General features: G+C 35.9%; 2 protein-coding genes across 2 annotated transcripts; one reads left to right on the top strand and one right to left on the bottom strand.

Annotated features, from left to right (window-relative positions):
- The first annotated feature begins 7,261 nt into the window (after positions 1-7,261).
- Positions 7,262-9,118, top strand: LOC113273054. The gene is made up of 3 exons (XM_026522824.1): positions 7,262-7,440; positions 7,855-7,939; positions 8,093-9,118. The coding sequence occupies exons 1-3, from the start codon at positions 7,262-7,264 to the stop codon at positions 9,116-9,118; spliced, it is 1,290 nt and encodes a 429-aa protein (XP_026378609.1).
- Positions 9,119-18,536: 9,418 nt separating this feature from the next.
- LOC113273055 lies at positions 18,537-20,432 on the bottom strand. The gene is made up of 3 exons (XM_026522825.1): positions 19,373-20,432; positions 19,117-19,238; positions 18,537-18,884 (listed from the first exon to the last, which is right to left on the bottom strand). Exons 1-3 carry the CDS (start codon positions 20,430-20,432, stop codon positions 18,537-18,539), a joined length of 1,530 nt encoding a protein of 509 aa, XP_026378610.1.
- Positions 20,433-26,718: the final 6,286 nt, after the last annotated feature.

Below are 26,718 nucleotides of genomic sequence, written 5' to 3' on the forward strand. Positions count from 1 at the left end.
ATATATACATAATATTTGTCACAGGATCAAGAGACACTAGGACTCAGGATTCCACCATTAATCATTCACACAATTCATATATTTATTCCAAACAATTATAGCTCAAATGATATCGATTCTTATTCTTGCCAAAGTAGATTTTTAGAAGATTTATTGTATATCACTAGCATGACGCATCAAAAGCACTAAGACCAAGCATACATCATCATACGATATCACAACCAATTAAGAAAAATCATAAAACAATTTATAAAAAGTGCAAGTAGTCAAAAAAGAATTAAATATAATTATTGTATGCGTAAAGAACGGCTTCCTCCATCATCCCAGTGTTGGGATTTAGCTACTAATATTAATCATGTTCTCAAAATACATTTTTATAGCTCAAAAAGTTGATTAAAAGATGAGAAAATGCTAAAACAGAGATTCGCAACAGTTATAAGCGTTACAATTCGCTGTATAAAACAAAACTGATGTGTAGCAAACAAACAATACCACCTCAGCGCTGTAAACAGCGACACTTCCGCTGTGCTGTTGACGCTGCTGAAGAACGACGGACCTGGCTGGTCCGTTCTTCGTGTTCTTCAGCTCCTTCTTCCTCTTCAACAGCAGCAGGTGGACATTGCTGCTGGTTCTTCTTCTTTGCTCCTGATGCGTCCCAAATCTCTCCAAACTCTTGATAAAAATTTCTCTGACTCAAAGGAAGCTTATTTATACGTAACAACCCCACCAAATCTCACGGAATATCTCCCAATATCTTCTTTTATTCTTCACGGCTACGTCCGAAATTTCTTTCCCTGTGGACTCTGTTTACGCGTTAATAACAGATATTTTGTTATTCAATCTTCTAGGATCGATATATATCCTCCTAGGTACAATATCTTCCCTCTTTACTCGAGTATCTTCCAAAAACACAACTCGATATTCTCTCTGTTTCCAAAATATCTCTCTTCCCTGTTCGACTTAGTCTGGCTATTCTAGCCCAATATGATCGATCCAAACGCCCTTGCAGACCCTGTTTAGCCTTAACATGCCTAGCCCAAGAGAATTCAGCGATTGAATCTCTTTAAAAATCGTCCACAAATCAAAACCCAAATCTGCTGCGTGCATGGTTCTTTCCGCCAATTTCCATAATTCGAATTTGAGAAGGAATGCCCCCTATCCAGAGTAGGGGTGCGAATAGCAGCTGCCTTGGGGGTGACCTGTGGGTGCCCTTAGTAATTAGGTTACCCCTTATCCAAAAGCAAGAGTCCGAATAACACTTGTCCTCCGGGTGCCAAAATCAACTTTTCGAGCCGAATTTTCAAAAAATGTTTATTTCCTAAAAATACATAAAAACACAATATTAGTACAAAAATAGAGTTCCAACAATACGTACATTGAGGACAAATTAGACACAAAAATGTGTCTATCACCTGGCGGCTGGAAACCTAGGGTATTCAGAAGGAAAAAATCGAAACTTCTTGCAACTCAGAGCTTAAAAACTGAAATAGGATTCAGAATACAGGTATACCTGGTAATCTTGAGCATTTGTTTCTTCGATTTCTTCTTCTTCTTGGGTTGGTCCTTCGAAATCATAGTAAGGTTCATAAAGGTTATTTTGAGTTTGAGAAAAAATTTCATGATTTTCTGAAAAATCAGCAAAGAACTGATCGTTGTTGATGAGTATTAATATGTTATCGTATTTTGAAGATGAGGGTTCACCTACATCAAAACTTTTGCTTGAATCACTCATTTTCATTTTTTCCCCAATTTTTTTTCCCTCTGACTTTTTTTGTTTTGATTTCATCTTCAACACTTAACTTAAAGAAATGAGAAATGAATTAGTGTTGATTAATTAGCTAATCATGATTAGTGATGTTAATCAAGTTTATTATCTCAAATCATATGGGGTCATATTAGTCATTATGTAAATATTTGGATAGGGGGTGTTCACTATCACTATTTCATGACCCCGTATAGCCCCCAAAAAGCCAAATCTTTTTAAGCCCGAATAATAGGATTGTAAAAAAAATATGTAGGGTCTTTAGACAACCTTGTCAATTTGTGTATGCTTTTAGATCACACCAGAGGCTAGTTAGCAATTCGGAGTTCGACAAACGTACGGAAGGACATATGTATGTGTATTATTCGAATTTGTAAAATTTAAACTCGGTTAAAAGTCCGGTCAACAGTTCGTGATTCGGAAATAAATCAGAACGGCATACATACGTGTATAGTTCGTTTTAGAGATGTGAATTCGGGACGCATAATTCGGTTTGTATTAAATACAAATAAAATGTAATTATGGAGGTTTGCTTGGGTTTGTTCACTAATTACCTTACATATATTAAAATATATATAAATTTAGCACCAACAAACCATCGGTTTAGTGGAGCACTGGTGAGAAAGCGAAATGGAGGTCTAGACTTCGAGTCTCTCCGTTATTATTTTTGGACCAGTGACTTAAATGGACGAATTTAATTCGGCGAATTCTGTTAGTTCGGATTTCCCAGAAAACACGCGAATGCAGTACGTGGTTTCAGTTGGACGGCCGTATGAGTCGTTCCCGACTGAAATGGAAGAATTCGCGAAAAATTCGCGATTTGTTCTCCGAATTACTAATTAGGCACCAGAGCCTGTAAGGCTAGGGCTGCACATGGGCGGGTATAAGATGAAACCAACCCGCACCCACAAACAACGGGCGGGTTTTGTTACCTGCCCGCTGCGGGTTGGGCGGTTATGGGTTTAAACCTGCTTAGACCCGCTTTATAATTCAATACTCATTCACACACACATTCTGTTGTTTTTTCGATTGTTGTCGATTTCTGGTGAAGATTCGAAGTTGTTGTTGTCGATTGCTGGTGAAGATTTCTGGTAATTGTCGTTCGTAGGTGAAGAAGAAGAATCGAGGAGGAAGAAGAGGAGAGGCCGAACAGAGACAAGAGTGTAGAAAGTGAATGAGGATTATCAGTTATCCTATCTACTAGTATTAGGGTTTCATAATGGACGGCTAGGATTAGTTTTATCTAATGGTATATAATCTGCGGGTTTTTTGGGCGGGTATGGGCGGGTAGTAGCTTAAACCAACCTCGCACCCACAGACAACGGTTTTTTTTCATAACCAACTCCGCACCCACAACGGGCGGGTATGGACTAAAAACCCACGGGTTTAGCGGGCACGGGCGGGTTTGGGTTTGGTGGACGGGTCTTGTGCAACCCTATGTAAGGCCAAAATTTGGGTCATGAAAAGATTTTATTATACCAAAAAAAAAATTTATTACTCCCTCCGTCCCACTGTTAAGTGATCTAGTTCAAATTTGCACAATTTTTAAGGCAAGCAATGGAAAAGAATATTTTTAAGCATATTTTACAATTATACCCTTATAGATAATAATTAGTGAAATTTTGAAATGATTTATCTCTCAAACTACACCATTGATGTTCGCAAACTTTATATCATTGAAAAGCATTTTAAAACACCTACGTAACGAATATAAATATGCCTATCAAATTATGCATATTTCATATATTTCTTATAATCAATTAAAAGGATAATTTAAGAAATATCTCCTTGTTTAGTGATATAGGTCACTTAACAATGGGACAAAATCTAAAAGTAAATAGGTCACTTAATATGAGGACGGAGGGAGTATATATTATTTTATTTATCTTGTACAGCGTGAGTTCTGACCACATGGTATATGTATAAATATTTGAATTATATATGGTTCTATTCCAAGAAGCTGTTGTTAGTGGAAGACTGTATCTTACACTAAAACAAAGTAAGAATGTGATCAATAAATCAATCTATGCATTTTAGTCAGTTATTATTTAATCCTCACTTCTTTTTTTAATAAATAAACAGGAAAACCCCTAAAATTACAGTAAGAATCCAACACAAACAAGGCGCAAGACTAAATAACTTTCAACTCGAATCCCGTAACTTGAATCCCTTAATCCGAATTCCTTAATCCAAATCTCATAACCAGAATCTCTACCAAACCATCAAAACGTAACAGTAGAACTGTAACACCCTCCTTTATAGGAGAACTTGAATCGGTGTAGCTTGATTCACAGCTCAGAATAACAACAATTTTTTTTATAACCAAGAGATATAGCACTTTTCCAGTACCAAAAGTCTTATCCCGATTCTCCTCTTTTTTAGCTGGTACAAAGAAAGATCATCGGTGAACACGACAGAGCTTTATTTCCCACCGGAAAAGACTGAAGTCAACACTATTCTTGAGGTAGACAACCATCACAAAGTAACCAATAAACCCAGAGATCAGATCCAAAGAAAAGGTTATAAGAGCAAAGTTAACAAGGACTAAACGGGGAAAGATAAAAATAAGCCTAAACCTTGATCTAAATGCCAAAAATAAACTAAATCTAAACACAACCAAACACCGATCAACATCATCAATAAGAGAAAATCCCAAGCTGAAAAGTTTAGGGGAAGATGATGCCAAAGATAGAACAGATGCTGCTTCATTTTGCATGTAGACTTGTGCTAAAATTGGTGATATGCAAATATTTGTTTGGATCCCAAAACTCCTCACGGCACAGAAATTATAAGGGAAACTCCTATGGAGTAAAATTTCATCCATATCTTTGTGATGGTCCATCTTTTATGGATAAAAAATGTCATTATGGGAAAGATTTTGGTCCATATCTTTCTGAAGTTCAGATGGTACTCCACATATTTGAGGTATTCGTAATGGAATAGTACATCCGGTCATAGGCTGACCGGATGCATCATCCAGACACTAAGTGTTCGGATCAAAAAAAAAATTACTTTGTTTTTTCTTATCCGGTCGTTAAGTGACCGGATGCAGTATTGTTTTTTTATTAATCCAGTCATTCAAGAACCGGATGAGCGTTCAAAACTGCATCTTTCTTCTACGCCTAGAATTTCTCTATATATAAGTTATCTGTTCATAGTTTTTCAATTAGGGTTTGTAAAAATTAAAAAAAAAAAGAATCGAACGTAGGATTTTTGGTTGGATTTGACAAAAGGGGTTCAAGAAAGGTAGGATTTTGATTTTCGATGATGGTTGTACCAACTATTGCACTGTATGCAAGTCCACCAAGTATTGTATCTCATCCATGTTCAATTAATTCTCATTCATGATTGATGAATTCTCGTTGTTGTTCATTATATATCTCCATCATCTTCATTACAAAAATCGGTAATTATATATCTCCATCATCTTAGTTACAAAAATCGGTAACTGGTGGCCTTTCCCTTTTGTTTTCATTCATCTTTAACATCAGCAAGCAAGCTTAATGATGGAGGTGATGATTGAGGGTCAGAGTTGGGATTAGATTTATGATCTTCATTTAACCGGATGGGGTATCCGGAGGAAAGGTAGCCGGATGGAGAGTCATTTTGATTTTCCATGGTGGGTTTTGACTCCATAAATTTCCGAGGGTCTATATATTTGTGGATACTCAGTAACTTGTGGAAATTTTTACCTCCACACCATATGAGTTGCCCTAACCGCTCAAAACATAACATCCTGCATCCCAAATTGACACCAACAGGTCTTGAGAATCTTCATTACCAAAAACACGTCGGAAAAACTCACCGTAACGGGAGAGAACGCTGCAAATCACAGAACTTCCAACAAACTTTAAGTAGCACACTGAAGGAAAAGAACTAGAGAAACCCCCAAAAAAAAAATGACCAGAGAAATCATTCCTAAAAGGAAAACCTAGAACTGGATTTAAACTAATTAAACGGAAAACGAAAAATACAAAAAACAAAAGGGATATTTTGACTTTGGGTCCCATAAAATGGTATACCTTTGCATTTGGAGCCTAACTTTGTCCAGCTTTGAGTTTGGGTCCCGGTCAAAGGTTGACTATTCTTGACCATCCAACATTCAGTTAAATATGGGTTATTTTAACGAAAATATTACTTTTTATTTATTTACTAACTCTACCAAGTTATCCAAGACAGTGAAATGACTAACGAAAACGTTTTATTTTTGTTAAAATATCTCATATTTAACTGATTGTTGGATGGTCAAGAATAGTCAATCTTTGACCGGGACCCAAACTCAAAGCTGGACAAAGTTAGGCTCCAAATGCAAAGGTATACCATTTTATGGGACCCAAAGTCAAAATGTCCCAAAACAAAATACCTACTACACCATAAAGTAAATTACAACCCCTGGTTAGTAATTCGGCGAATTATACACGTATAATTTGCGAACGAATCCGAATCATCCGAATTCGAATCATATGGCCGAATTACTTAAACCACGCCCCTGGTACGCGAATTATGTGGGAATTATTCGTACGGAATCAAAAGTTCGGTGTATTAGTTCGCCTTACTTTGCTGAAGCCCAGACAGCAAACTTCATACTGGGTTAATCGATCCTATAACCTCCACCTCCCGTTAACTACCTCTCAACCACTAGGCCAACGACTTTTGGCTGATATGATTCGATGATACTTAATATATATCACATTTCTAGAAAAAATGTTATCAACCCAACCTAAAATTTTAAAATTTTATTATTTAATAAAGGTGAATTTTGAGTACCGAACTCACATTTCTAAAACGAATTATACACGTACGTATTCGTTCCGAACTAGTATCCGAACAACGAACTGCTGATCGATTTTTTGACCGATTTCGACCTATCCAAATCCGTGTAATTCCCGTGTGTATGTCATCCTGAACTACTCCCCGTATCCCGAATTGCTAACTAGGTTACATCCTAAGAAAGCAATAACATAAAGAGATCTTCCCATATCTGCTCCAAACAGAGCCGATCTGAGCAGAAGAAGGTATGCCGACGAGAGGGTTTTCGTTTATGAGAAAGAAAGAGAGAGGAGAGGGAAGAGGTTTTCGTTTGAGTTTTACTATAATATTATTTAATCCTCACGTTTGGCTCAATGTTATCCAGGGTAGTTAACTTTTATCTCGACTTAGAGATGTATAGTTGTTTAATAATAATTATCAATCAGGGTAGTGAACCCTGAACCTAAAAGCATATGTACTAAATATTATATTATCAATAATACCAAAGAAGTATGTAAGGATGCTGCCATTTATTTGAAGAAAGCTCATGAGAATCCTTACTTTGTCGGTAAGGCCAACAATATTCGTACTAATATTTCTATGGTTGCGCCTAATATTGAGGTTGTTGCAGTGAAGACTCCTGCTATTAAAAAGAGTCAAAAGAAGTTCAACAAATCAAAGGTCTTCATTCCCCCAAAAGATGGTGAAGTCATTAATTTGAACTCTCTGATTATTTAAGAAGTGTTGATTATGGAGGAAGATAGCAGACTTAGAAAGCGTCATAGGATTGGTGATGATTCAATTACTAGCTCTACTTCTAATGAGACTTCTTCACGGAGCAACATTATGAATCCAATCTCAGCTCCAATTAATGCTCAAATGGTCACAACTGGAGATAATTTACCTAAGCATACTCTTTTGGAAATCAGGTATTATTCTTACTTTATACCCTCATCAATTTTTCAATTTATCAGAATTTATTGTTCCCACTAGTCAATTTTATTCTTATTTCAACTCTTGCATTTAATATTTTGTTTGAGAATCTTATTAGGCTTTTCATTGACATTAAAACTACTTTTGCAACTCATACATTAGTCGTTAATATTTCATGCATTCTCTCTGTTAAGTTTCATGCAATTTTTTTTTACTTTGTGTGCATAATTGGTTTTTTGCATCATAATCACAACATGAAAGTTGTTTCCTGGAATGTCCAAGGTCTTAAAATACCAGCTACTAAGAGATCACCTTAGGGACATAATTAGATCCCAAGATCCTGACATTATATTCCTTTGTGAAACTAAAATACATGAAGATAAGATGAGATCTTTATTAGCCCCTTTAAGGTATCCAAACATGAAATTCCTTCAACCTGTTGGTCTTTCTAGAGGTTTAGCGCTTTTGTGGAAAGATGGGTTTATCTGTGATGTGGTTAGTTGTGAAAAAAATATGATCCATGTTGCAGTTAAATATGATGCAAGTTTACCATAATTGTTATTATCTTGTATATATGGGTATTGTGATTATTCTAAGAAGAAAATTCAGTGGGAATTCATCAAGGACATTGGTCTTAATATTTCTCAGCCTTGGGTACTTCTTGGTGATCTTAATTTTCATATTTTAGATTGTTCTTCAACTGGTTCTTCTTCAGGAGATGGTTTAGTAAATTCCATAATCAATGAGGTGAGCTTGCAAGACTTGGGTTTCATAGGTAGAGAACACACTTGGTCTAATAATAATATGGGTACTGGTATCAAAATATCAAGGCTAGATATGGCTTTTGTTAATGGTTCATGGAATCAACATTTTCAAGATTGTAAACTCATTCATCTTCAACATTCTGGAAGTGATCATTGCCCCATTATGCTGGTGACAGATTACTCTCAACCAAAGCTTTGGAAGCCTTTTAAGTTCTTTAAAACTTGGCTGCAGGATAAAACTTGTGCAGCTGAAATTGCAAAAGCATGGGAAAAATCAGTTCAAGGATCTGAAGGTTACAGGCTCATTAAAAGACTTCAGTTTACAAGGATTACTCTATCTAGATGGAACAAAACTCACTTTGGTAATATTGATCAGAATGTTGATTTTTTTCAACAAAAATTATCTGAGATACAAGCTTTACCTTTTTCTCAAGATAATACTGCAAAGGCAATTGAAGTAAATAGAGAATTGGATAAATGGCATAAGATTCAACAAGAGTTTTACAAACAAAGATCTAGGGATAATTTTGTTAAAGAAATGGATTACAACACTAAGTATTTCCATACTTTAACAAAGAGGAAGAGAGCTAGAAACAACATTGATTCCTTAAAGACTAAAGATGGTTCTTGGCTTCATTCTAGAAAAGACATATCTGTGTTGTTAACTCAGCATTTAAAAAAAATAAGTACTTCTCAAGATCCTTCCATTGAAGAACATCATTATATTCACATTCCCACTCTGATTTCAGAAGAAGATAATAGGCTACTTCTACTTCCACCATCTAATGAAGAGATATACAAGATTCTTAAAAGCATGGAAAGTTGGTCAGCCCAGGGCCTGAGGGATTTCAAGCTGGATTCTATAAGTCTCGGTGGAATATTGTTGGTGCTGATGTTTGTGATATGGTGAAGAATTTTTTTGAAACAAAGTATTTGCCTAAACAGATTAACAAAACCTATATATCCTTAATCCTAAGAATAATAAACCTTGTTGCCCTTCTGATTTCAGACCTATTGGTCTATGCAATACCTCTTACAAGGTCATTTCCAAGATTCTTGTATCAAGAATGAAACCCTGATGGAAAGAATTGTTTCTCCTTATCAAGCAGCATATGTTTCAGGCAGACTGATTAATGACAACACAATTATAGCTCATGAACTGATTCATTTAATGAAGAAAAAAGAAGGATAAAGTGGTTGGTTATCTTTGAAGCTTGACATGTCCAAAGATTTTGATAGATTGGAGAGATCATTTCTGCTTAAAGTTCTACAAAGTTTTGGTTTCAGTGAGGACTGGTGTCAACTAATCAAACAATGCATCAGCACTACTTCTCTATCTGTCATGCTTAATGGGTCACCTTGTGAAAAAATTTCTCCAACTAGAGGTATTATACAGGGTGATCCACTGTCTCCATATCTCTTCATTATTTCAATGGAATGGTTTTCAAGAACTCTTATAGAAGCTCATACTTCCAAAGCTATCAAAGGTATTTCAGTTGCAAGAGGAGTACCACCCATAAATCATTTTCTTTTTGCTGATGATTGTCTCATTTTTACTCAAGCCAATTTAACCAGTGTGAATAATATTCTTCAAGTCTTGAAGTATTTTAGTTCTCAATCTGGCCAGGTCATTAATTTTGACAAGTCTTCTGTTTTTTATAGTAACAACATGGATCCATCTTTGTGCAATACTCTCAGTAGCATTTTGGGAGTTCAAAGTATGGAGAAAAATGAGAAATATTTAGGTTCCCCTCTAATTATTGGTAAATGCAAAGTGAAATCTTTCGAAGATATGCAGCTTGCTTTTGAAAGAAGATTGGGTAATTGGCAAGGCATAAATCTACATCAATCTGGTAGAACTATTATGGTTAAAGCAGTTCTCAATGCTATACCTATGTACCAGATGAGTACTTTTAAGATGCCAAAGACTTTAATTAAGAAGCTGGATGCATTGCAAAGGAAGTTCTGGTGGGGTTACAAGTCTAATAGAGGTCTAAACTTAATAGCATGACAAAATATGAGTTTGTCTAAATACCTAGGAGGTCTAGATTTCATAGATCTTGAGATGTTAAATCATGCTCTTCTTACAAAAATTGCTTGGAGAATTTTCCAAAACTCTGATCATCTTCTTACTAGAATACTCAAAGCAAAATACTTTAAGAAAGAAGAGTTTCTACATCTTGAAGGAGAAAAGAGCAATTCATCTTGGACCTGGAAATGGATTGAACTTGGTCTCTCTATTCTTCAACAACACTACATCATGGAAGTTAACAATGACAAGAATACTAAAATCTGGGTTGACAAGTGGATCATAGGGCTTGACATCAGAGTTGTGCCACTTCATCCTCATCACCTGTAATATGAGTTTGTCTGTGAGCTAATTCTGCCTGAGTCTAACAACTGGAATATTCCTCTCCTAAATGATCTTTTCAGTCCAGATATTGTTGATAGAATCAAAAACATGCGACTCTCTCATGAAGAATAAGACATAATTAGATGGGATCCTTCTAAAGATGGTGTTTTTTCTGTTAAAACTGCTTACAATAAACTCACAGAAGCCAAAGTTCAGAATCAGATTGCTTTAAGTGATGTTCCAACATCAGTTTGGAAAGCTCTTTGGAAAATGAAGCTTCCACATCGTGTTCTATTATTTATATGGAAGTGTCTGAAAAATATAGTCCCTACAAGAGTTAGATTATCTCAGGCTATGCATGATATAGAAACACATTGTGAGATCTACAAGGAAGATGAAGAAACACTTTTCCACATTCTTATTAGTTGTTCACATGCTAAAGCAGTATGGCGCTTTCTTAATATCAATATTGACCAGATTATCTCTCAATGCCAGTATGTAAAAGAATGGATTATCTCATGGTTTAGTGATGTTAAGAATGCTGGAAGTAAAGAAATCAACAACTGGAGAAGTTTGTTAATGGTGGGAAGCTGTATTATATGGAAGGAAAGATGTGATTGTGTCTTTCAAGATAAGAAGCTGAATCCTACGAACACAGTCACCAGAATTCAGTTGTTGTTGAATAGCTACACTGCCTGCACTCAAGACAGTTCAAATTCCTATCCACAAATTAATTCTGCTCAATCTGACTGTCACTCTAACATCCCATTATGCTTGCAGAATATTATAGATGAATCTGTTGTTTTTAAATTCTTTGTTGATGCATCTTTCGACCCTAATACTAATGAGTGTGGTTCTGGCATTGTGTTGTATAACACCTCAGGTGAAAGAGTTGGTTTCAAAGGATCCTATGCAGCTGGATTAATTGATGCAGAGGCTGGAGAGTACAGATCTGTACTAGAGGGGATGAGATGGGCTAAAGCAATGGATCCGGATAGCATTCATTTGGTAGCGGATGCAGAGATAGCAGTCAATTCAATCAATAACGAAGTTCTGGATGTTAGATGGGAGAATAGGAGAACCATCCAAGACATTAAGCTTTTACTTAAAACTTTTAATTCTTTTAAAGTTTCACATGTCAAGAGAGATTTAAACTCTTTAGCTGATTCTATTTCAAAAGTAGTTAGGAAAGACAAGCTTTCTATGGAAGATTTCAGTCATGATGTTGCACATCTTGACACAGTTCTATCCAGGTTTTTAGACCCTGGTATTTCTTAATAAAATCTCTGAACTTTTATCCCAAAAAAAAATGTGAGTCGTGACTTGGTATACTAATTTAGGGTTATTTGGTTTTTGGTACTTGCATTTTGTCCAAAGTTAGTGTTTGGTCCAACTTTTGTCCAACTTAGTACTTGGTACTTGGAAATGACGTTAACCAAAGTTGACTCTGTTAAATATTAAGTATCATTGATAATCATTAAAAAATTAAATAAAATCTAATAACTAAATAAATTTACTATCATACCCTTCACTTGAGTTACATTTACATAATATCCTTTCCTATTTTTCCATCCTCAAACATTTCTATTTGTTCACCTTCACCCGAAAAATCATATAGCCACTCCACCAAAATTACCATAGCACAGATCGATTCCTTAGAGAACCACCGCCATTAACGATGAGAAGAACAACCACCCCACCGAAAGCACAGATGACAGATCGATTCCTCCTTTTACAAGAACCACCGCCATTAATGATCAGAAGTAGATAAACAAGTAGTGCGGGGACATGGTTAACAAGGAAAATAAATGTTATGATTTTTGCAATCAATAAAAAATTAAATGATGATTCAGATAAAAAAGGGTTGTTCGTGTTAGATTTCGAAAGGCGAAAGATTTATCAATTGTGTTTCTGTTGAGTAAAAATTAGGTGACATTCTATAGCTTTGTGTTAATTAATTTGATCTGTAATTTATTTATGGAGATGGATCTCACTTTATTGATTTTTGGGGGTAGTGGTGATAGATGTTTGTGGTGCTCGTTGTGATGGATCTATTAATTCAAACGGCAACAACAGCAGATCAATCTATTCCTTCAAATTCATAACAAATCCAAATCTCACGAAACTTGATTGATTCATACACACCCATTAATACATCCATTTATCACCAATTTCACCAACTGCAAATCATCGATCTATTAAATTAATCTTCAGCTTGTTTTAATTGATAGGGTCCTTGACCAAACATTAGTTAAAATACAGGAGAAAAATAAAAATAACCCTAGAATAAACCCTTTTTAATGGGGGTTAACCACCTCTGCGTAGAAGATTAAGAGAAGAATTCAGTTTAAACTGAGTTGTATTAATTGTTGTGTCTTCATACAAACTCGAGCTAAGTATTTATAGTTAACAGAACTGCTTGTTAAGCAAGCAAAGCTAATTAAAAGAAGTTTAACTCAACTAGGAAATCTATGCAACTAAATATATTAAATCTAAGTAAGGAAATAATAGGCAGCAGGTTTGGTGTCGCAACATTCCACCCCTCCTGGAAAATGGCTTGTCCTCAAGCCTCAGTGTTTGGAAAACGCAAGTGAATATCATCTGCCTATTCCCATGTAGCTTCCTCTGGAGAATGATCTTTCTGTTGTATAAGCCACTTAGTCCCAGCTTTATTGTCTTTCTTGAACATTTTTCGTTCTAGGATAGCATTAGGTTCCCACTTTTCATAGTCAACCATATTAGGTAATACTGTCTCAACAACAATAGAAGATCCAAGTTTAAGTTTCAGTTGAGAAACATGAAAAACTGGATGAATACGACTTTCAGCAGGCAGTTCTAATTTGTATGCAACTTCTCCTATGCGTTCAATGATTTTGAAAGGTCCAAAAAATCGAGGAGAAAGATTAGAATATGATTGAATCGCCACTGTGTATTATCGATAAGGTTGCAGACGAAGAAATACCCAATCATTCACCGCAAATCTTCTTTCAGTACGATGGTTATCAACATGAGATTTCATTCTAGCTTGAGCATCCTGAAAATGGAATTTAAGTAACTTAAGCGTATGGTCTCTTGCTCGTAAGTTAAGATCAACAACATTGATAGATGTGGTTCCTTGTAAGTAGCTCGAAATTGTTGGTGGAGCTCGACTATAAACAACTTCATATGGTGACATATTAATAGCTGAGTGATGGCTGTTATTATACCACCATTCTTCCCAAGTTAACCATTTACTCCATTCCGAAGGTTTGACACTAGCAAAACAACGTAAATAGCATTCAAAAGTTCTATTTGTTACCTCCGTTTGTCCATCAGTTTGAGGATGATAAGCTGATCTTCGACATAACTTAGTTTGTTGTAGAGTAAAATAAGCTTCCCAAAAATTACTCATGAAGATTGGATCACGATCACTGATTATTGTATTTGGCATGCCATGCAAACGAACAATCTCTTGCACAAAAACTTCAGCAATAGTAGCAGCAGAATAGGGTGTGTCAATGCTATAAAATGTGCATACTTCGAGAGTCTATCAACAACCACCAAAATGGAAGTTTTACGATAAGATTTTGGAAATCCATCTATAAAATCCATCGAGATATCCAACCAAATATCAGCAGGTATTAGAAGAGGATGTAATAATCCCGGTGGAGCTATAGCTTCATATTTATTTCTCTGACAAATATCACAATGAGAAATGAACTGATTAACAGGATGTTTCAATCCTTTCCAATAAAAATTCTGTTGAATGCGCTTGTAAGTGCGAAAATATCCAGAATGACCTCCTAAAGGTGTATAATGAAACTCATGTAAGATCTTTGTGCACCACTCAGAAGTAGAAGAAACTACAATTCTTATTGTAACGCAAAATCTCATTAGTGTAAGAGTAATGTGGTTTGTGAGCAGGATTGATGCACATCAATTCAATGAGTTTACTCAATTCCTCATCATTGTTGGTTTCATGGATAATTTCAGTGACACCTGAAAAGATTGGAGTAGAGATTGCATAAAATTGAGAACATGTAGTTCTTGATAAGGCATCAACAACAATATTCTCTTTGCCTTTCCTAAAATGATTTCATAAACATACCCCAATAATTTAAACAGCCATTTTTGTTGTTCCATTGAAGATATTCTTTGATCCAAGAAATATTTGAAGTTGTGATGATCAGTATAGGTCTTAAAATGTCTTCCAAGTAGATATGGTCTCCATTTTTGCACCGCAGAAACTATTGCCAACATTTCCTTATCATAAATAGATAAGTTCAACTTATTACCTGTCAATCCTTTGTTATAGTAAGCAATAAGTATTTTAGATTGCATTAACACATCACCCATGCCAGTACCAGAAGCATCACATTCCAAACAAAACTCTTTTGAGAAATCTGGTAACATCAGAATTGGAGTCGTAGTAAGTGCTTGTTGTAGTGCTCGAAAATCAACTGTAGCTTCATCGTGCCATGCAAAATAATCCTTCTTTAACAGCTTAGTCAATGGAGCACTTATCTTACCAAAATTCTTAACAAATTTTCGATAATATCCTGCTAATCCAAGAAAACCTCTTAAGCTCTTAACTGTGGTTGGAACTGGCCAATCAAGAATGCTCTTTATTTTATCACTTTCCACTGCAACACCTTCAAATGAGATAACATGGCCAAGATAACCAACTGAGGGTTGTGCAAAAGTGCACTTGTATTCCTTCACAGACAATTGATGTTGAGGCAAAAGCTCAAACACTATAGATAAGTGTTCCAAATGTTCTTACATATTCTTATTGTAAATCAATATATCATCGAAAAAACAAGTACAAACTTTCGCAAATAAGGTCTAAAGATCTGATTCATGAGACTCTGGAATGTAGCTGGTTCATTTGACAATCCAAATGGCATCACCAAAAATTCATAGTGGCCATCATGAGTTCTAAATGCAGTCTTTTGAATATCATATTTGTAAAGACAAATCTGATAATATCCAGAACGAAGATCAAGCTTAGTAAAGATAATTGCACCATGAAGTTCATCTAATAGTTCATCCACCATTGGAACGGGAAACCTATCCTTGATTGTAATTTTGTTCAAAGCTCTGTAATCAACACACATCCTCCAAGAACCATCTTTCTTACGTACCATCAGAATAGGAGAAGAAAATGGACTTGTACTAGATCGAATAAATCCAGCTTGGCTCAATTCAGAGATAATCTTGTCAATTTCATCCTTCTGAAAATGAGGATATCGATAAGGTCGAACATTAACTGGAGCAGATCCTGGTAATAAGGGAATTCGATGATCATGTAATCTTTCTGGTGGAAGTGTAGTTGGAGGTTTAAAAACATCAGCAAACTCAGACAATAATTGTTGAATCTCAGGTGGTGCAGCTGTAATCGCATTAAGTGAAGCAATAGGTGGTGTAGATAAGTGTAGAAAAACATCATAAAATTCACGTTGTAGTAAACTTTGCATGGGGGCACTATCCAAGAGCATGACAGAAGAAGAATTATTACCCAATAATTGAATGTCTGTGCCATTAATGCTGAACTTCATAATTAATTTGTTGAAATCCCAAGAAATTTGTCCCAATGTGCGTAACCACTGTACTCCCAAAACAACATCACAACCACTAATTGGTAGAACATGAAAATCAGTAGTAAAGCAATAACTTTGCAGTTGAATAGGGACGTTGAAGAAGGTATCCAATGTATTGATTGTACCACCATCACCCACAGTAACACATAAGCCAGTATCTTGTGCTTGTAAAGAATAACCACACATTTTTGCTAAGGAAGGATGAATGAAATTATGAGTTGAGCCTGAATCAATCAAGATTGTGAGAGGTTGAGACTTAGAAAAACCATGAATGCGCATGGTTCTCGGAAAAGAAGAACCCATAAGAGAGTTCATTGAAATTTTATCTGCATCTGCATCTTCATCTTCAAAAGTAGTGCCAGGCAACATTGTAGTGTCTTCAGGTACAATATTATGTTCAACTTCAACTACCTCTGGAGATCCTTCCAAGAATAACAATCTTGGTTTTAAGCACAAATGACCAGGAGTATAAAATTGGTCACAGTTAAAACAAAGACCCTTCTCCCTTTTTTTCTTTTGTTCTTCCCAAGTGAGTCTCTTAGCTCCAGGAGGTAAACTAGGATGTTTAAATTGGGTATGTGGAGGAGGATTTTCATACCTAAGATAAGGAGGACGATAAGGTTGTTTATCTGCTAACAGGGTATCCTCTTGATTAATGGCTTTTGTAAAAGCCGCAGTTGAAGTTTGTGGTTCAAGCAACTTAACCACATAACCAATTTCAGGTTTTAAAGAGTGAATAAAACAATTCACTAAATGATCTTCAGGAAAGTCTGTGACAAAATTTAACAATCGTTCAAACTCACGTATGTGTTTTCGAACCATACCTTTTTGTTTAATGGTGCTGACTGCCATTCTGGGATCAACAAATTTCGCAGGAGAAAAACGAGCACGCAGAAGAACACAAAATTCCAGCCATGTGGTTACAGTAACTGTTGTTCTCTTCCAACTATACCAAGCATTGGCATCTCCCTTAAGATGAGAAGAAGCAATGGCAATTTTCATATTGTCAGCAACAACGTGCAAGCTAAAATACTGATCTGCACTAAAAATCCGACCATCCGGATCATCACCATCAAAAGTTGGAAACTTCAGATTGATCGAGCTAGCTCGAACATTAGTTTCATTACCAGCAGGAGGAGGTGGAGGTGGTGGAGGTGCAGCAGTCCTAGTATCACGCAGATTCTGCTGAGGATAAAATTCCCTAAACACAGCACGTAAAGTAGTTCCCAAAGATGTAGTTAGGGATGCCGTAAGATTTGCTGCCAGAGTTTGAGAAATCTCTTTGTTATGTTCCGATAAATCTAGTTTCCTAAGAGCACGATCATCTTCTCTAAGTTGTTTTTCTTCAGCTTTCTTCCTTTCACAAGCTTCTTCATCATGAGTATGATTGTTGTTAATGGTGGTGACTAGTGAATCAAGTTTTGTTGTAACTCCATCAATGTTCTTCTGTAGGAGTGACAAATCTTCTGTGTATGTCATCGTAAAAAAAAAATTGGTAGAATTTGGAGATTGATCTAACCTGCTCTGAACCAGGTGATAGGGTTCTTGACCAAAAACTAGTTAGAACACAGGAGAAAAATAACAAGAACCCTAGAATAAACCCTTTTTAACGGGGGTTAACCACCTCTGTGTAGAAGATTAAGATAATAATTCAGTTTAAACTGAGTTTTACTAATTGTTGTGTCTTCATACAAACTCGAGATAAGTATTTATAGTTAACAGAACTGCTTGTTAAGCAAGCAAAGCTAATTAAAAAAACTTTAACTCAACTAGGAAAGCTACGCAACTAAATATAGTAAATATAAGTAAGGAAATAATAGGCAGCAGGTTTGGTGTCGCAACATTAATCTTCTTGATTTTGACTTTCAATTGATTTTAAGTTTGATTTGTTCATCAATACGGTTGCAGACTCAGTTTAGATTGAATTTGTTTGACGAGGTTTTAAAGTTTGTTGTTCACAGTTTCAATTGATTTTTTTTTTATGAATGTGGTGTTCATCAATGGGGTTGCACTTTTGTGTGAACTGTGAAGGCAGAAGAGGTCAAGTGGATCTTAAATCATGACCAATGTAGTTAATATCGGATATCGGTTCATCTCGGCCGCGACCGATACACTGGTACGATTTTATATCGGGGATATTATCGTTGAAATATCGGTTCTAAATTTAGAGACTATACTTTTATATTAAACATTTTCTCCACACATTTACGGATAAAATATAATAGATACCATCAATTTTATCAAAAAAAACAAAAGAGTAACTTCAATAACTTTAAAGTTCAATACTTAAAAGGATAATTAAACAAGTTTAAAGTTCAAACCGGAAACAAGAGAGTAACTTCACCAACTTTAAAGTTTACAAACTAAAATGGTAACTAAACAGAGATAATACAATTTTATTCTAAATAATAGATATCATCATCTTCAGTAGATCCATTAGCTCCATCAAGTAGTCCATTATCAGTGTCTAACATCAATTGATCAGTATCATAGCCATCATATTCAGAATCGGTTGGGTAAGTAGACTTGCTTCGAGAGCTACATGCACCTCTACTATCAACTGGACGACTTTCTTCGCCAAGAATATCTTGCAAATCATCCAAAGTTACGTTATCACCTTCTACAGCCAAGTCATGTAAGTTCTGTGGATCCAACCATTCATCATTTTCATCATGCTCATCAAGAAAAATAGGGTCACGAGCTTTCCCATCATCATTATATTCTGCAATTTCTTTATAACGACGCTGCAATTTTTTGTTATATTGGATAAATACACTATCATTCAATTTTTGTTGTTTTATGCGATTCCGATTCTTGGTGTGCAACTGAAATACAAAAAATAAATATCTAACTGATTGTTTCATGCATTCCAGTTTGTTGTGATAAGAACATACATTGTTGTTTCATGCATTGTTGAAATTTATGACTTTGCAAAGAACATAATGCAACTGTAAAGATAGAACAAGTAAGACTCACATTTTGAAATGTGCTCCAGTTTCGCTCACATGGGGAAGCAGAAGAAGTAAGACTCAATACCCTGATTGCAAATTTTTGTAGGTTTGGGACATCGATTCCTCCATATGTAATCCACCAATCATCTGTCATAAACATGAACAAAGTAGCTAATCAAGTAAAAACCTATTAAACACAAACGTAACCAAATTTTAAACTTACAGTACAGGAAAACTTACGAGGTTGATCTTTGTCTCTTCTTTTTTTTTGCAAGTCTGACTTCCTAGGATTCCATAAGTATCGCTGTACATTCTCAATTCAGTTGTTGCCATCTCAAGTTCATCTTCATTGGTTATAAGCTTTTCCATAGCTGTATGAAGTCCCCTTTTGATTTCTATGTACTTTGGACCATTATCCATCAAATGAGATGGAATCTTATAGAATATGGAAGGATTTAGATAATAAGACGCACAATGTAGAGGATGATTAAAGTTATTCTTCCATCTCTTATCAAAAACAACCTTATTTATAACCCAAGTATCATTATCTTCACCCAAATTCTTCTCAAGTTGATCCCTTGCTATTCTCATTGCCTCATAAAAAGAAGGCATTGTAGGTTTGCGTTCTATATCCACTAATCTTACTACCTTAACTAAAGGATTTAACACCCTACAAGAGTAATCAACATCTTCCCAAAATTTGATACTTGTAACAATTTTAAGTGCATTTACTCCCACATTTTCTCTTGCAAACCTAGTTTTTACCCACCTATCATTCACAAACACCATTTGCAGAGGAGTTTTATACTTTTGAAGACTCTCTAGTGTGTAATATTGAGTTGCAAATCTAGTTTTTGTAGACCTATGTAAGTCTGCACCAGTCAACTCCCTCATTAAGCTCAATACTTGAAAATGAGCATAAATATATGTAACTAGTCTCTTACCTAGTATGACGGCTGTCTTGATTCTTGGAAGCTTGGAACCAAGTTCTTCTAGCATCAACTGAACACAATGAGCACCACAAGGAGTCCAAAATATATGTGGGTATTCAAGCATTAAGTCCTTCCCCGCCTTTTTGAAGTTAGAACCATTATCAGTAATGAACTGAACCACATTTTCTGCACCAACATCAGCAATTACCTCCTTTACAAGCTTACGAATGAAATCAGCATCATTGGTTCTACCTGAGGCATCCACATACTTCAAAAATACTGAACCTTTAGGACAATTCACCAAAAAGTTAATAAGATGTCTCTTTTTCCCATCCGTACAACCATCTGACATGATAGAACATCCAAACCTCTTCCAATGTTCCCTAAAGGTATCAACGAACATCCTCATTTCTTCTAATCGGTCCTTAAAAAGATTGGTACGAATCTGATGGTAAGATGGGGGGGGGGGGGAATAGCTAACATCAACAAAAAAAAAACATAAAAGTCAGCACATTATGCAATAGTCTGCAATAGTCGGCATATTATGCAATAGTCAACACATTATGCAATTCCAGACAACACAGATGTTATGAGATTTCTAAGAAGCATGTTATATCATTCACACATTTAACAAGAAACTAGTTCTGAATAAGCAAGCATCAATCAAGGAACAAGTTCATCAAGGAAAACAAGGTTTGAAAAAATACCTTTCCCGTAATCACCAATTGCAAAGATCATTTATTTGAAAATTGGGCAACGAACGGTATTAAATGCCACTGAATTCTCAGTCATCCAAGATGATATGCATTTCCATGCAGTCTTTAATAACTTCTCTTTCACTGCACAGTTCCTTTCAGCGGTGACCTTTTGAGTTTTCTTGTGATCTGTCCTCATATATAAATCAATAGGACCTCTTGTATTACTTTGGGTTATTCTCTTTCTCTTTGTCTGATTTTGAACATGTAAATCAACACCACTACCACTGCCAACATTGCCATCAATTTCAACTTCTTGTTCCCCAACATCTGTGTCAACATCAGAGCCTTCATCAGAGTTGAATGTACGCTGGTACGCTAAATCAATGTTAGACCTATGAGCATTTTTGGTCTTCTTTACAGCAAACAAATGATTTACTTTGTTGATAACATAAGTGGTTGCATTCGGACAAGGTGAAGTATTCCCTGACTTTCCTACGAGATGCTCCATAAGCCTTGTGATTCCACCACCACGGATTAATTTGTTACATAACAAACAGGTAATAATATTTGGATTTTCTGGGTCTTTGCGTTCACCCCATTCCCATGCCGAATCCCTAGCTTGCGTAGAAGAAGGCAATGAACCACATATATTGTTTGTGGTGTTTGCATTGGATGCACTAGAAGAATTCATAGCCATAACCTAAAACATAAATAGCTAATAAATCAACCAAAATAAAAAAAACCAATAATAAAGAAGGTCTATTACCATATTTGACCATTAACTGTCAATTTCCATTGTCTATTAGGAAGGTCTATTACCTCAAATTCTTTAATTGATGAAGAAAAAACTGGGTTTTTTTTCTTTCTGATATAAGTTTTGAAGATGAAATTTGTGGGTACAAGTTATTAATAAGAATGAACCCTCAAAAATAAGTGGGTTTTGAAGATGTTGACGAATTTAATTAATCAAAGCAAAAAAAAAAAGACTAATTATCAAAAGGTTCAAAACCCTAACCTTCAATTAATCAATAGTCTCTGAGATTTTTAGATGAAGAACATCAGCTAATCAAAAGTTCCTTCCTTAGATTGGATTCTCAATGATGATATTTGAAGAACACGACTTGCTGAATCAGGTATTTGAAGAACACGATCTGTTTTTCACTTCATCTCCTCTTCTTTTCTCTTCCACAGTTCGACTGAAAACAATCGAATGAAATTTTAGGGATTTAACCTATATCGGAACTGAAAAACCAAGATTACCCTTACACTTTACACAAAATGACCGGTACCGGTTAATTTCGGAAAATCTCGTTTCGTCCGTATCGGCCGATTTTATCGGGTAAATATCGTATCTCCGATATCCTTCATATCGTATCGTGCTAGACCGATATCCGAAATATCGGCGATATATCGGCCGATATTGACTACACTGATCATGACAATAGTTTTAATGGGGTTACTTCATAGTCGTTAGATGCTAAGCCCATATCAGGGATATATTTGTAAACTCACATAATTTATTTTGCAAAATTAATTAAAATCTAGTCAATAACAGTCAACACGAGTCAACGTTGTTTCCAAATACCAAGTACTAAGTTGGACAAAAATTAGACCAAACACTAACTTTGGACAAAATGCAACTACCAAAAACCAACCCACTAATTTATGTTTATGCAGTATCCAATTCACTTGTGTTTTGTCACTTTTGCGTGCAACTCAAGAGACTAGGAGGAAACTACTGAGTATGGGGATTGGGGAGTATGGGGATTGGGGAGTATGGGAGAGAAGAGTGTTTACTTTTGACATTTGAATTTGCTCGTGGGCTTCTATGACCTACGAGCAAGTTGATATCACCCCGCATGCCGCAGGTTTGTTTAGGTTAGCATGTGAAACCTTTCACGGATACAAAATGGAACCGGAAAAAGGACACAACCAAAATAAAGGAAATCAACTAAGTTTGGACCGGAGAAGATCCACTATAGACGTCTGGTTTTTTTTATTAACCAAATGCAATATCGACTAGATGCAAACTTTTGATTTATTTCATCAGCAAAAGAATCATTTGAACTTCTTCCGTGAATCAGTAAGTTTGATGGCTCCATTGGGGAAAAAGATTAAATATTCAAGAAGATATATAAAAATGCATCGAGTTTGAGATGAAGTCTGGTTAACTAATTTGCAATCACGAATGATCAAACATGTCATTGTACACTTAACTGACACATCATTTTGTCAAATTTATATTATGCATGTATGATCTAACGAGAAAGTGCCTCTAATAATTTCCTTTTGAGGCGCATGCTGTTAGGCCAAGCACTATGGTGCAGAGCTTTCCTTCCCTATCCCTCAAATAAAGAGAAGGGATACAGGTCACAAGACAGTTCCACTATATTATCCTTTTATCCTTTCCTACATGATTGAGTTTCCGTTTTCTTTCCCAATTCTTTTTTTCGTTGGAATATATTTGTTTAGGTAAAGAAAGATAATTTAGAGTAAAAGAAGAAGATATAATAGGTAAAAAATAGATATTATAGAAAAAAGAGTGAAAAAAGAAACTAAAATAACCAAAAAAGAAAACTCAGTTACCGTCAAAAATGTTACAGAAACTGAGTATCCGTCTCATTTCCCTTTCCTACTACGCGGATCAGATGTGATCCACCTAATAGGAAAGGGGAGGGATTTCCCTATTTTTATAGGGATATGGGAGACTATAGTAATTGCCATTTTTGATCTTTTCCTGCAAACGAGGGATAGGGAATGGAAACGGGGAACTATAGTGCTTGGCCAAAATGAGAAAGTGAAATGGCAAAGTTTGATTTTAAGTTAGGAAATGGAAGGGAAAGATAGGTACCAGACTCCCCATATACACTTCAATTTGAGAGAAACTTGGTATGATCATATGCTAGCTAATCCATGGAATTCCGACCAAATCTGAGACTTCTCTTCTTTGACTCTCTTCTTTGTTCTTTTTTAGGGATGCACAACGGGTAGGGTGGGTAGGATATGGCCTATACCCTCCACCCTACCCGTTTACTGGCGGTTAAGAAAAAATTTACCCACCACCCTACCCGCCCCCAAATCTGAGACTTCTCTTCTTTGACTCTCTTCTTTGTTCTTTTTTAGGGATGCACAACGGGTAGGGTGGGTAGGATATGGCCTATACCCTCCACCCTACCCGTTTACTGGCGGTTAAGAAAAAATTTACCCACCACCCTACCCGCCCCCAAATCTGAGACTTCTCTTCTTTGACTCTCTTCTTTGTTCTTTTTTAGGGATGCACAACGGGTAGGGTGGGTAGGATATGGCCTATACCCTCCACCCTACCCGTTTACTGGCGGTTAAGAAAAAATTTACCCACCACCCTACCCGCCATTAAACGGGTAAGATCCTACCCAACCCATTCTCTGGCGGGTCGGGTAGGGTAAGGTGGCGGGTATAACCGTTTACTACCACCAGCACAATTCTTCTTCCATGTAGCTCCAAGCACCATCTATATCACCTGCAATACAAAATTTCAGCTCCTTTTGTAACCACCATCTTCTGCTGCTTCTTTACAGTGCCCATTTCAGATCCATCTAAGATGCTTCCATAATTCCTTACCTGTAACCAATGGCAGAAACCACTTCAATCACCAACATTACCATTGCAGCAGCTCAAGCCTGCTCCTGCCATCTCAACATAGCCTCAACCACAAGTATAAACATGTCTAACAATGGACATGCGAAACACAGCAATGATGGTCCATGGTACTGCTAAACCACAGAGAAGCACCAGAATAACTTGTATATCTAGTAATCACTTGATTAAGCGTAGAAATAGATGTTGTGCTAGTAGACCAACGATGAATTTAGAAACAAAAGCATAACCATAAAAAATGTACAAACAAAAGTATTCTCAAGAAAAGAGTTGTATTCTTTTTGAAATAGACGATGAATCCCAGCCCAATTCCATGTTCTTCACGTGACCTTGTTCTTCATATAACAGTATCATCACCAAAATCTCTTCATATTGACCTTCTTCTTCAATCATCATATACGATGATGGAATAAGTACTAATATCACCAAATAAATCTGCATACAAGTTATCTCTTGTTAGATTCAGTCATAATAGTGAATGGTTTGATTCAAAGTTCAGTCATAATACCAACATCAAGTAATATCACAACAAGTTATGTATCTGTTAGAAGAGAGATATCACAACATCCTACTATGGAATACAATATCACAACAAGTTCAGACTTTTGGTTCAGTCACAATATCAAGTAATATCACAACATAATTCAGTCATAATACCAACATCAAGTAATAATACCAACATCCTACTATGGAATACAATATGGGTAAAGAAAAATTGTATTCCATAGTTCTATCACAATATCTCCAAAATGCAATATGGGTAAAGAAAGAAGAGAGAGGGAAGAGGAGCACTCAGGTTTCAGACTTTTGGTTGGTTCACTATTTCAACATGCAATCGCAACAGTGGACAATCTCATTAGAAGAGGAGTGGCAATTACAGATGAGAATGGACCATCTTATGGGTAAAAAAAAAAACAACAGTGGACAATCTCAAACTAGTTTCTGTTCATTTCATTTAAGGAACTCATATGCTTAAATTTTTTTTCTTTTGAAGGAACTCATCACTTGTTGGTCTGACATCCTTATGCTTATGCTCGTCTCTTTAGATTCTAAGCTTTAGATTCAGGAATATACATATGGTTATACTATATTGTAAGAAACTGAAAACAGCAGAGACTTGACAAATGTAGGAGAATCAATGTAGGAAAGTTGTATACCTGACTCTAAGACGTCATCCTCCTTTTCTTCAGCTCCAAATGTATATGGATCCATATCAATCGGTGTCCTTAACCAGTTTTGTAGGAGAATCAATGCTTCCACAGTTCGGGGTTTTAAAGAACTTCGGAAATGACCAAGTATTCGCTTTCCAGTACTGAAAGCAGATTCACTTGCAACTGAAGAGACGGGAATAGCAAGTATATCTCTTGCTATAAGTGATAGAATATCAAATCTTGCAGCATTGCTTTTCCACCAAGTGAGTATATCAAATTTCGAACCATTTTTGTTGTCTTTTGTTGGTGAGTAAATCTGTTCCGATAAGTATCTTTCCACCTCTGATTTGTCAACATCCTCCGTTATAGATAACTGGGTTTTCCGTTCTTCTCTATGGGCCTTATGTCTTCTCTTTCTATGTGACGTAGAACTAGAACTACAACTCTCTTGACTCTCTTTCCATAACCACAAATAACAAGAAGATATGTACTACAGCATTACATGTATGAAAAGAGTAATCGAAGAACTCATGCTGATAATTAAAATAAGGAATATAATTAAAGTAATAATGTTTAGGGATTACTAAAGTAATAATGTTTTAAGATTACTAAAACTAATCAGTGGTGAAATGTGTTAGGCAATATCAAGTTTAGGGATATTTGATCAAATGGATATAATCATGCTGATAATTAAAGAGAATTAAATTTAAAATACTTGTAGAAACTGAACTAGGACTCGAGCATTAGCCCAGTCATACTTTTCAGGAGCATGCACGCGCGGCTTTTTCTTCTTGGCTTTTCTTCGACCAGATAAGGGAACTTCATCAGCATCAGAATCAGAAGAACTGGATTCCATTTCATCAAGAAAATCAGTACTGTCAATATCATCAACATTAACACCCATTACTGATTCATCGGGAATATCGAAGATAAACCTCTCACGAAATGATTTATCAGATCGTCCTAGCCTTATAAAGACTTTTTCGTATTTTTCTGCTGCATCCAACATCAAGTAAATGGAGTTCCGTCTTGTTTTCACGTCTAACACTAATCCCTTTTTGTATTCCATTCTTTCAAGAAATAAGGCATCTAAGAATTTCTTCATTCTAGCAGGAGAGGCCGTGACGTATTTAACCACCGACCTGATTCTGCTCACTGAAGTATGATATTTCTTCAACCCATCCTTAACAACTAAAGCTAATACGTGGGC

Source organism: Papaver somniferum, chromosome 4 (genome assembly GCF_003573695.1).
Source record: "Papaver somniferum cultivar HN1 chromosome 4, ASM357369v1, whole genome shotgun sequence".
Classification (NCBI taxonomy): domain Eukaryota; kingdom Viridiplantae; phylum Streptophyta; class Magnoliopsida; order Ranunculales; family Papaveraceae; genus Papaver; species Papaver somniferum.

Bases quoted from the DNA above. Each gene is read 5' to 3' on its own strand.
- LOC113273055 (XM_026522825.1), bottom strand. From the start codon at position 20,432: ATGAGGATGTTCGTTGATACCTTTAGGGAACATTGGAAGAGGTTTGGA. The intron at 19,239-19,372 runs GTCAGACTTGCA...TGTTTATGACAG, and splicing joins TACTTATGGAATCCTAGGAA to ATGATTGGTGGATTACATAT. The intron at 18,885-19,116 runs GTGAGTCTTACT...AAAAAATTGCAG, and splicing joins ACTGGAGCACATTTCAAAAT to CGTCGTTATAAAGAAATTGC.
- LOC113273054 (XM_026522824.1), top strand. From the start codon at position 7,262: ATGGAGGAAGATAGCAGACTTAGAAAGCGTCATAGGATTGGTGATGAT. The intron at 7,441-7,854 runs GTATTATTCTTA...AGCCCCTTTAAG, and splicing joins CATACTCTTTTGGAAATCAG to GTATCCAAACATGAAATTCC. The intron at 7,940-8,092 runs GTTAGTTGTGAA...AATATTTCTCAG, and splicing joins ATGGGTTTATCTGTGATGTG to CCTTGGGTACTTCTTGGTGA.